The sequence below is a fragment of the Nerophis lumbriciformis genome, linkage group LG11, assembly GCF_033978685.3.
Source record: "Nerophis lumbriciformis linkage group LG11, RoL_Nlum_v2.1, whole genome shotgun sequence".
Lineage (NCBI taxonomy): Eukaryota > Metazoa > Chordata > Actinopteri > Syngnathiformes > Syngnathidae > Nerophis > Nerophis lumbriciformis.
The window spans coordinates 3252477-3264062 of record NC_084558.2 but is presented as its reverse complement, the minus strand read 5'-3'; the positions used below and the strand labels follow the sequence as shown (position 1 = coordinate 3264062).

Here is an 11586-nt window from a genome sequence, read left to right as displayed (position 1 = left end):
AAACTTGATTTATTTCAGTAATTGCATTCAAAAGGTGTAACTTGTACATTATATTTATTCATTGCACACAGACTGATGCATTCAAATGTTTATTTCAATTAATTTTGATGATTTGAAGTGGCAACAAATGAAAATCCAAAATTCTGTGTGTCACAAAATTTGAATATTACTTAAGGCTAATACAAAAAAGGGATTTTTAGAAATGTTGGCCAACTGAAAAGTATGAAAATGAAAAATATGAGCATGTACAATACTCAATACTTGGTTGGAGCTCCTTTTGCCTCAATTACTGCGTTAATGCGGCGTGGCATGGAGTCGATGAGTTTCTGGCACTGCTCAGGTGTTATGAGAGCCCAGGTTGCTCTGATAGTGGCCTTCAACTCTTCTGCATTTTTGGGTCTGGCATTCTGCATCTTCCTTTTCACAATACCCCACAGATTTTCTATGGGGCTAAGGTCAGGGGAGTTGGCGGGCCAATTTAGGACAGAAATACCATGGTCCGTAAACCAGGCACGGGTAGATTTTGCGCTGTGTGCAGGCGCCAAGTCCTGTTGGAACTTGAAATCTCCATCTCCATAGAGCAGGTCAGCAGCAGGAAGCATGAAGTGCTCTAAAACTTGCTGGTAGACGGCTGCGTTGACCCTGGATCTCAGGAAACAGAGTGGACCGACACCAGCAGATGACATGGCACCCCAAACCATCACCCAACCATGCAAATTTTGCATTTCCTTTGGAAATCGAGGTCCCAGAGTCTGGAGGAAGACAGGAGAGGCACAGGATCCACGTTGCCTGAAGTCTAGTGTAAAGTTTCCACCATCAGTGATGGTGGAAACTTTGACTACTAAAATTTGGTATCGGCCATGAAAAAACTATCTCGGTCGAACTGTACATGAAATAGTAAAATGTAATCTGAAAAAAATTGCATTGAACCCATTTACTTAATTTGTTTTTATTTCCGATTTTCAATTTAATTAGTCACAAAAACAAGTTTCCGTTGAAAAATAATAATAATACCAAAACAAATCTATTTACAAACATTTAATGAAGATCACTGGCTGCTCTCTGCCCTCCCTAGATGAACTGTACAGTGCCAGGTGCTTCAAAAGGGCCCAAAACATCATAAGGGACCCATCTCACCCTGGACATAAATTTTTTGAACTGCTGCCCTCAGGCAGGAGATACAGGACAATAAAATGCCGGACCAACAGATTTAAGAACACTTTTTACCCGAGAGCAATAGTGTCGCTGAAAACAAGACGACAATAATGACTGTGCATGTAAGCTGTGTGCTTGGTATTTTCATGTGTTATGAATTTGCACTAAATTAGTTTTGATTGCAATTTCATTGTACAATGTCAATAAAGATATATTCTATTCTATTAAAAACTTAATTTCAGCACAGTATTAATTTTGCATCCACAAATTTTTCTCCATATCTAAAACAATTTAAAATTCATTGTTAAAAATGAAGGTGAACTAGTCAAGGTAACACTACACTGTAGCGCCTGAAAGTCCTCAACGATGATCATGAAAACCAAAATAATAGTTTTACTGCAGTATCCAGCTCAATCTAAAACATGGTAAAGGTGGTTTCCCCAATGTCATCGTCGTCCTCCTCGTCGTCCTGTGGATAAACACGACATGTTTTAAATGGACGGTACTAACAACATATAAATCAATGTTCAGAAATGCTGACCTCACTGGAAACATTATATAATTCGTCTTCATCGCTGCTGCTCAATTCTATGAGGTCATCTTCTGAATCCTGTTAGGCATGCAACAAACAAAACTGTATTTTTGTGGCATATTGCCGTATTGGCCCGAATATAAGACAACACCCCTTTTTCAAACCCCGTTTTGGAAATATACTCTTTAAGAAAAACTCCATAGTGTGAGTGAGATGAAGAAAAGCTGTGACTCGCACGGAAAGAAGTTGTTTGGTGCCCCCTGTTGGCTTGCAAGACATTAAATATAAGACAACCTATCTTTAAAAAAAAAAAACGTTATAGGGAAAATATATGGACTTACAGTATATTCGGGCCAATACAGTATAATCTTGTCCTAATGTGCTGGAATACTCACTGATGGTCTGTACAAGCTTGGATCCTCTGTGTTATTATGGGACACATCCATTACCAGGTAAGGACATTTCTGCAACATATAAAAACCCCGTGAAAAAACAAGAAATTATGTAAACGCTCCAATTAACGCCTTTATTCAGTTATTAGCAGAGGTTCTTTTAAATTTATGAAAGCAAAAAAAAGTTGGGTCTTTTCTCTCATTGGTATCAACAGCTGTGGCTGTAGGCAACGTCCTAATGTTGTTTTTACTAACCCTGCAAAAAGCTGCAGAGGTCTGAATCCTGCACTTTGTCCTAGGCTGCCCACTAGACAGCATCGAGGAAATGGCTGACGGAAGGAAATTGACATCCTTCACGTCTGATGCCTCTCACATATGCACAATACTGCGGAGGTTCAGAGTAGCTCCTTCAGCAACAGACTGAAATACATGCACAGTACAGGAATGAGCGCTGCGGCAGATCATCCTGGAACGCAAATATAAATACTTTTGTTATTCTCGGTGTGCAAAATGTGCACTCTATGTGCAATATGGGTGTCACAACAGTGTATATTATTTGTACATAGTGTAATCCTTTTAGTGTGCAATATGAGTGTTACTACAGTATTATCACCATATTTATATAGTGTGATAGCTGGTGTACAACATGTGTACTTGCTGTATGCATAGGTCGTACTAGTGTTATCATGTTTTCATTGTATGAATGCTTTCCAGCATATGATACTGTAATTATTATAACTCCCCATTTTTTATCCGATTCAGTTTTTTTTAATATCCATGTTTCTCACTCAAAATGAATGAATGGTCCAGTTTCAAAGTCAAAATGCTCCTCGCTAATGTTAGTCAATGGCTAGCATGTTTTTTATTTTTTCTATTTAAACGTGGCACTTCACTTAACATGTACATGTATATCTCCAGGATAACAAAAGGTAAACTTTGTAATTAGCAGTATCGTGAATTGATGTACGTAAACAAAAGTAGTAAAAAAAAAAAAAATTGTCATTTAAAGCTGCCGAGCTAATCGTTCGGGTTTCTGTACGAACCAGACATTTGTATGTGATGACTTAGGTTACATAAAAAAATAAATAAAAAAAACACCATGTTGAACTTCATGGTGTGCATGAACATAAGTAGTAATAATAATAATAATGGATTAGATTTATGTAGCGCTTTTCTACCGACGAGACAGTCAAAGCGCTCACAGAGAAGCGAGAACCCATTATTCATTCACTCCACATTCACACTTGTGACGTAGTCTTTGTGCATCCGTGGACCGATCGTGTAGCGACGGTACTGTCAGCATGCTAATGTTACCCCTGATTTCCACAGGAGGCGAAACGGCTGCGGACTCTTTCCGTTTTTATTCAAGTCAATGAGTCTGTTTTCACCGCCTGCTTGGCTTGGTTGACAATTTCTAGCATAATTGCATTTTGTAGTTATTTATTTTAGTGTTTCATTGTGTTACACTCTGCTGTGCGTAGAATCTGCACTGCGACCACTGAGTTTTCCTATTGTAGGATGAATAAAAGTCTATCCTATCTATTTAACTCTCCTCAAACTTGTGCTTATTACACTAATTGAAAGGTAAAGAAAGCTCACACTTGGGTTAAAAGCACGGTAGTCCATCTGTTCTTCTTCTGTCAATGTCTGCAAAGTAAAAATAAATTCATTGAAACCTGTAAAAAAAACACAAAAAGGAGTGTGATTTAATTTTGTATACCATAAACCACTTTTGCAGGTTCGTGGCATATATCCTTATATTTTTTTCCACTTGGCTTTGATAGTCACTCCTGTCCTTGTTGCTAAGCTTGTTCCAGAGGCGACTGATGTGGACAAAGCGCTCTCTGTAATCGGGGAACTCCTCCTTTAGTTGCTCCATGTACTCCTTGTAGAAAATGTTGTATCCCGAACTGTCCAGGAAGAGATCATTCACATGTCTGTTGAAGCACCAATGACAATATTTTAGGTTTGTTCCTTACCAAGATGACTTCTTGGGCTCCCCTCGGTACTTTTTCACAGACTTTATGCACACTTTCCTCTTCTGTAAGACATCAGACCAACATAGTCAACTCCTAAAAGAACCGTAATCAACAGATATGTTTTTTTCAAGACCGATACAGATTATTAGTACCGTAGTCAAGGAGGCCGATAACAGATATTTGGAGCCGGTATTCATTTGCTGTAAGTTATTTAAACATGACTAGTAAACGTCAGTAAACAGCTGGATGAGGGTTTTTTTTTAACATTATTTTTTAGGAATGTTACACTAGTAGCAACATAATGTTTTATGCAGTGCTAAAGTTGTGGTTAATTTAGCACCAAAAACATCAGGGGATTTCACAAACATCTTTATAATGAGTGACTTATGCTGCAGGTCAGAGGAGCATCAACATTTGCATAATTTTCAACCTATGGGAAATCTCCTGGGAAAATTGATAAAAGTCTTGGATTTCTCTACAGCACAATAACTCACCATCTATTAAATGTTATGACAGTTTGTAAATGTGATACATTGTAAGGTTTCCTCGCGATGAACTCTAAAATGTTGCAAACATTTAAATAAAATTAATTCTGGACTCCCTCACAAAGCTACAGATAGGCGAGACATTTTTCAAGCTGGCTGACATAATTTCTTCATGATTTTACAGAAAGTATAAGAATGCTGCCTCTTCCTTTTTACTTGTATAATATATAATATGTCTCCTATTTGTCAATATATTTACACAAAGTTTGGATTTTTAGCAGTTATATATTTTGCGAGGCCGCTGCAGTGAAAAACAAGGCAACATTTCTCATGCAGGTCAAACGAGCTAGTGCTTGAGCAGTGGTTTGTATTTACGTACTTCATCAATTTAGTTTTAAATAGAAAATACTGTTATCATAGGTGTAGATATTGTATCTGCTGATGTAGCTATGTTGTAGCTGTAAAAAAAAAAGAGAGACTGATACGGATAAAAAGAGGCCAACACCGATGTACGTCAAAAAACAAATATTGGCGCCAATAATCGGTCAATCTCTACTTAAAAGGTCCATTATGTTTTCCTAATGAAAATAAATTTCAGTTTCCTAAAACCGCTTTTAACCCTTGATGTTGTTCGTAGTGCCACAAACACAATAGAGAAAGTATGGAGTCACACTGAAAATGTTCTGCATTCTTTGAATGGGAAAAAGTTCTGCCATCTGGTTGACAAACAACATAAAGGAAATATACATAAAGGATTACATTAGTTAATGTAAAAAAGGACAAACTGACTTCCTCACCCTGACAGGTGTTAGTCTTTTGATGCCAGAGTCATCTCGAAACTTCTGCTGCTTGTCACTGTCCAAAGTCTGGAGAACACAAACATGAAACTTAAACAAAACCTTGCAGCTGTATCTCAGGTTTGGAGCTACAAAAAAAGACTTACCAATATATAGTCGTTCATCTTATTGGTGTACTCTCTCTTCATCTGCATTAACATAACATTTCATGAAGATATTCAAGTTGATGGTCATCATCCTCTCTACATAAAAAATGGATACCTTATGACAGCGAATGCTGAAGCTGCGTCTTTCGCCATCACTCAGCGTGCGCCATCGTTGGGCCCATGTGCTGACATACTGTTTTTTGGCAACGCCCTGCATGAAGGCTAGCTGCTCTTTGCAGTACAGATTATAACCGCTCCTAAAGAACATGTAAGAAGAATGCTTGAATTTACTGTGTCAACTTTGCATTCATCATCAATGAGCCAAAATATGAATTCCAAAAATGTCAAAGTAATAATTTTCCCGATATGTAATTTCATTATTATGAATTCATTTGATAAACACTGTACATGTTTAATGAATTTCTAAATTATTATATGGTATTTTAGTTGAACTTTGGCATGATAAGTCTCCATATGCTTAGAGGTATTTTACGGCAGTTGTCATATTTTTACATTTATTTAATCAGTATCTCAACATCTGAGTGGGCATCTCACATGGGTGGTTTGGCTGGAACGACGTCTTCTTTGGATTCATGCCTGATTATTTTCTGGCGACGTAGCTTTCCCTGGCAAAAAAGATAGGCATCAGTTTAAAGATGGATAAAGAAACATTGTGTTATCAATTGTTATCATACTAGTGCCCATGCAAGTAAATAATCACAGAAATATAATGAGCTTTTGGCAAATTTCTTATTAAATGGATATTTTTGTTTTAAATGAACACTTATCGATCAAATATCTGGGTCTGGTAAATATATAGAAATGTATTATCATCATCACTACCTTTCTGGGTAGTTATTGACACTACACAATGCCTAAAATTGCAAAGTGTAGGACACCACAAAACTAATGCGCAGCTAATGCTCATTCACTTATTCAAACCATACAGTAATTTAACTATTCATGTGAACTGTGGTGATATTAAATGTATTAATTTATTTTACTTTCGTGTTAAACATTAAAAAAGGAAGTGAACAACTTTCTTATAAATTATTTTTAGACAGAAATAGGGTAGGATTAAATAAGCTCTGCTTCTTCCTACTCTTTTTCGGACATGTCAGAATGTCCGAATGATACTGTAAACATGTAATGTGAATAGTCTAACTGTGTACATGTTCGTAACACATCACTATATTAGTCGGAGAAGAGGTGTGCTGCGTTTGACATCGGTTTTCATCGCTATCATGAATCTAATGGAACTAAGAGGAAAAACGATTTCTGAAGCGTGGAACCGTTTTGATCTAATAGAGCCAAATAGGTTATTTTCATGTTTACCATTTGGCTCATTGACCAGAGTTGTGCATTTCATATTCATTTCTGCAAAGCTATCTGTTTAAAAATAAACACATTTATATTTGTTAACTACTCCATCTATTTGCAGGTAAAATGTAACAACTGTTCAAATTCAGTAGATGACGGGTCACCATTTTGAAACACCAACACTATATTGTATATTGTGAATAAATTGAGAACAGGAAGTGAACAAAAGTTTTAGCAACTGTTATTTAAAAGAAAAGGGGTAGGATTAAATAAGCTCTGCTTCTTCCTACTCCTTTTCGAACATGTTGAAAAGAGAAACTGGAGATTGTGATGTATCATATTGTATGCTTACATGTTCGAAATAAACTCAAACTCAACTCAACTCAACTCAACACAGTATCAGTGCAATGTCAATACAGTTAATGAGTGTGCCACACAATTATTACTGAGGCGTCATTTAACCATCACTAGCGTACCTTTAAATGTCTGCAAGAAGAGAGCTGCATGTTTACCTTTTTGGTTGAACTGCCAAGTTCCGCTGCAGCTTCCTCCACAAGCTCTGTGAGAGTTCGTTCTTTCCGCATCTGAAAAAGGAGCAAATGCAACACTGTCAGAGGTGACTGTTACACTCCTCTGCGCAGGAGCACTTTCAGTAAGTCGGCCTGGTCAGTAAAGAGCGCAAATGTGTGGAACTCAGTACCTGGGGAGGTTTAACTGGTCACAATTTAGAAGGCCTTCACAAAAAAATTGTGGCTTATCAACGCCTACAGCTGCCAGCACTAAAAGATGAGCATGTTTGATGCTAAGATAAATGTTATGTTGTGATGTTGTATTTTTTTTATCATATTGTATATGTATTGTGTGCTTTTTTTCTTTTAAATTGTAATTTTACTGCCTTTTTTTACATCGTGGCCAGGGGACTACAGATAAAAACGAGCCTTCTGGCTAATTCTGGCTTTTTAAACCATGTGTAGTCATGTGTTTTATGAAATTGCATAGTCCCCTTTGAAATAAACTAATCTTATCTCAATTTAACAGAATCTGTCTTGAGAAGAACTAATTTGCCAGGAACACATTTCATTGACAGTGAGCAAATAATTCCCTTTTACTGTCAAAATAATAAACAGCAACAATAATTCAAACTGGAAAACACTTGGGAAAGTTAAAAAATGCTGACATACATTATTCGGCTCACCGTTTGCGAAAGAAGTTTCCACATTTTTTGACACTCTTTGGGTGGAAAAGGAGGAAACGCCACCTTCTTCCAGTCTAGCTTCTTGAGTACATAGGAGTATGCCTTTGTGTTGTCTTTTTCCGATATGTTTGTTTTTATAGCAGTCAGAAGATCCCGGAGGTTTTTGTTCGTCCACTCTTTGTGGCAGGGAGTAAAGAAAAGGTGTGACATTTTTACTTTAACGACATAATGTGATACAATTGTATGTCATTTACGCGTACTGTAGCTACCTACCAGTATTCATTATTTGGGCTTCATTCAGAGCAGAAACCACGCAGGAGTCCTCCACAACGTTAGTTTTACGAGTCAATTTCTTAGCTAACGCTTTATATTAAAAATATGTAATAATATATTATCCACCCGAAGCCTCTAAACGACCACATCTAGTTGTTGACCGCCGTTGGAAACATGTGGGGGCAAGTTCGCGCTGAACTTGTATTTCCGGTCAGATCAGCCAATCAGGTGCAAGTAAAGCATTCTTGTTTTATGTGAGACCAGAGGTCACAGCGCCATCTACTGCAAGAAGGTATATCACATGTAAAAATAATCTGAATATTTCCTAATGTGCCACGACGTGTTTTGTTAACAAAATGCTTCTGATTATCTCATTTCCTCAGTTAATTACTTTATTTGTACCGTGTTTTATGCATACTATGTTTAGAAATATGTTTGCACATAAGCAGATAATTAGACTTAGACTTAGATTTAGACAAACTTTATTGATCCACAAGGGAAATTGTTCCACACAGTAGCTCAATTACAAAGGATGGAAAGGAAAAGGATTGAAAGGATAATGCACACAAGGGCACACAAAGAGGGCAAAAACAAAAGGTATAAAGTAGACTAAAAATTAGAGATGCGTTAAAATGTAATATCGGAAACGATCGGAATCGTTTTTTTTATTATCGATATCGGTTGTTTTTTTTAATTAAATCAACATAAAAAACACAAGATACACTTACAATTAGTGCACCAACCCAAAAACCTCCCTCCCCCATTTACACTCATTCACACAAAAGGGTTGTTTCTTTCTGTTATTAAATTTCTGGTTCCTACATTATATATCGATATATATCAATACAGTCTGCAAGGGATACAGTCCGTAAGCACACATGATTGTGCGTGCTGCTGGTCCACTATAGTACTAACCTTTAACACTTAATTTTACTCATTTTTATTAATTACTAGTTTCTATGTAACTTTTTTTATATTGTTTTACTTTCTTTTTTATTCAAGAAAATGTTTTTAATTTATTTATCTTATTTTATTTTTTATTTTTTTTAAAGTACCTTATCTTCACCATACCTGATTGTCCAAATTAGGCATAATAATGTGTTAATTCCACGACTGTATATATCGGTTGATATCGGTATCGGTAATTAAAGAGTTGGACAATATCGGAATATCGGCAAAAAGCCATTATCGGACATCCCTACTAAAAATGTACCATAGTAGCAATATAAAATATAACATATGTAATATTTACATATTAGAATGGGACAAGCGATAGAAAATGGATGGATAGATGTACAGTATATAATACTATACTGATATATTATATTATATCATATTTTTATGTAATATATACAATATATAACAAATCCCAATTACCACTAAATTGGCCCTAGTGTGTGAATGTTGTCTGTCAATCTGTGTTGGACCTGCGATGAGGTGGCAACTTGTCCAGGGTGTACCCTGCCTACCGCCCGCATGCAGCTGAGATAGGCTCTAGCACTCCCCGCGACCCCGAAAGGGACAAGCGGTAGAAAATGGATGTATATGTAACAGCTGCAGCAAAAAAAAAAAGGGCATCTTAAAATAGAGTAGATCCAGCAGAAAATATACATTATAAACAAAGAGAGGTAGTTAACATAGAAGTGATCAGGTAATAGACCGATTTCATCTATTGCTCTATGGCGAGTGATTATACAGCTGGATGGAGTGTGGAATGAAGGAGTTTTTGAATCGCACAGTGTGGGAACGAAGCTGAAGGAGCCTGTTGGAGTATGAGCTCCGATATCCCTCAATTGTATGGTGGAGTGGGTGGGCAGGATTGTCCATGATGGCGAGCAGTTTGTCCAGTGTCCTCCTGTTCCTCACTGACACAAACGCCTCCAACTGCGTGCCAATAGTTTGGCCGTATTTCCGGATCAGTTTGTCAATCCGGTTTAAGTCCCTTTTGCTGGTGCTGCTCCCCCCAACAAACCCCTGCAAAGTACAGGGCACTGGTCACAACAGACTGAAAAAAGATCTCAGCTTGCTGCACACATTAAAGGACCTAAGCTTCCTCAGGAAAAATAGTCTGCTCATGCCTTTCTTGTATGCAGCTTTGCTGTTGTCCTTCCAGGTGGACTCCAATTGGATTATAGCCAATAATTGGATGGATTGCTCACATAAAGTACATTAGGCAAATAAAAACTCCACAGACCATATGTGAAAATTAACATTTAGTGTATTATCAGTGTGTTATGATCACAAAACTGTATATTATCAGTATAAAACCTATCTACAGTATATTGCAACAAGTATGATTTGTTGATTTGTTACAATGGGTAGTAAACCAGGCGTAGGACTTCAAAGCAAAGATGGGGATTCAAAATACAAACATTAGATATTTAATCTGGAACAAAAGGTGCACTAGAGAGAGTGGAAAAAGCTCAACAAAAATACCGGTGACAGAAGGTCACCGTCAACTAATAAAGTCACAAAAATGCTCAAAGCAGAGTACTCGTAACAACAAAACAAACCAATAGCCAGAGTGGTCAGGGGAAACAGGCAAAAAAAGGTTTAACAACAAAAGTGTAACAGGAGCTGAAGCATGGCGAGGCAACTAGACACAGGTAATGGTTGAGGAACAATCTGGCGTCTCGCGTGCTTAAGTAAGGCAGCCATTATTAACCGGAATACAGGTGTGCTGCTGCAGCTCCGCCCAGGAACACCAACAAGGGCAAGTGAAACAGGAAAAACAGCAGCAGCAGATGATGTATGGGATGGTAATAAAGCTATGTAATTGTCCTTTGATATTAGAACTAATATTGTCGACTATCATGCATAATGATCATTTAAATGATGGTAAAAAATAATCTCAATTTTACGTTTCTTTCTTTCTTATCAGAACAAATGTTTTCCACTATCATGCAATAATAACGACATAAGTAATGTTGATGAAAATGATATTTTAACGGTTATATAGTACCTAATTCCTTGTAGTTGTCGGCCTCTGGGATGGACGTGAACTGCACTGTGGCTTTTGCAGGTGACTAGGTCTGGCCTTCTTTGGGCCTCTGGCTGCATGTGCACGGCTGTTTGGGGTTAGGTGCTTTCAGTGTGTTTCGCTGTTCTCCGGTGGGGGGCTGGGCGGCATGGACCTCAACTGCCTGCTCGGTGGCCGTTTCCCTCTCGGAGCAACTTGTTTGGGGCCTTGCAATGGCGTGGAACTGAAAATTGAGGCATATAGATTTTGGTCCCAAGATGTCAAGATGTGAGCGACACGACTAATAGTACCAAGTACCAAGACTTGCAGAGCTTGCAGTTTTTTGTAGGTCC

The 11586-nt window shown here is 37.6% G+C and overlaps 1 protein-coding gene across 3 annotated transcripts; it reads right to left on the bottom strand.

The window, feature by feature from the left end:
* Positions 1 to 757: 757 nt before the first annotated feature.
* On the bottom strand, positions 758 to 8480 carry LOC133610143 (upstream-binding factor 1-like protein 1). 3 transcript variants are annotated; one of them, XM_061966226.2, is made up of 13 exons: positions 8275 to 8480; positions 8002 to 8177; positions 7319 to 7390; positions 6042 to 6112; positions 5602 to 5743; positions 5487 to 5528; positions 5341 to 5409; positions 4059 to 4120; positions 3800 to 3989; positions 3679 to 3726; positions 2083 to 2151; positions 1697 to 1765; positions 767 to 1624 (listed from the first exon to the last, which is right to left on the bottom strand). In XM_061966226.2, the coding sequence occupies exons 1-13, from the start codon at positions 8282 to 8284 to the stop codon at positions 1571 to 1573; spliced, it is 1074 nt and encodes a 357-aa protein (XP_061822210.1). In that variant the 5' UTR covers positions 8285 to 8480; the 3' UTR covers positions 767 to 1570. The 3 variants fall into 3 exon arrangements, 2 of the variants coding, with proteins under 2 accessions (XP_061822212.1, XP_061822210.1); XR_009815839.1 differs by lacking the exon at positions 767 to 1624 and adding an exon at positions 2335 to 2499 and having other exon boundaries at positions 1696 to 1765; XM_061966228.2 differs by lacking the exon at positions 8275 to 8480 and having other exon boundaries at positions 758 to 1624; positions 7988 to 8129.
* Between the last annotated feature and the right edge of the window lie 3106 nt (positions 8481 to 11586).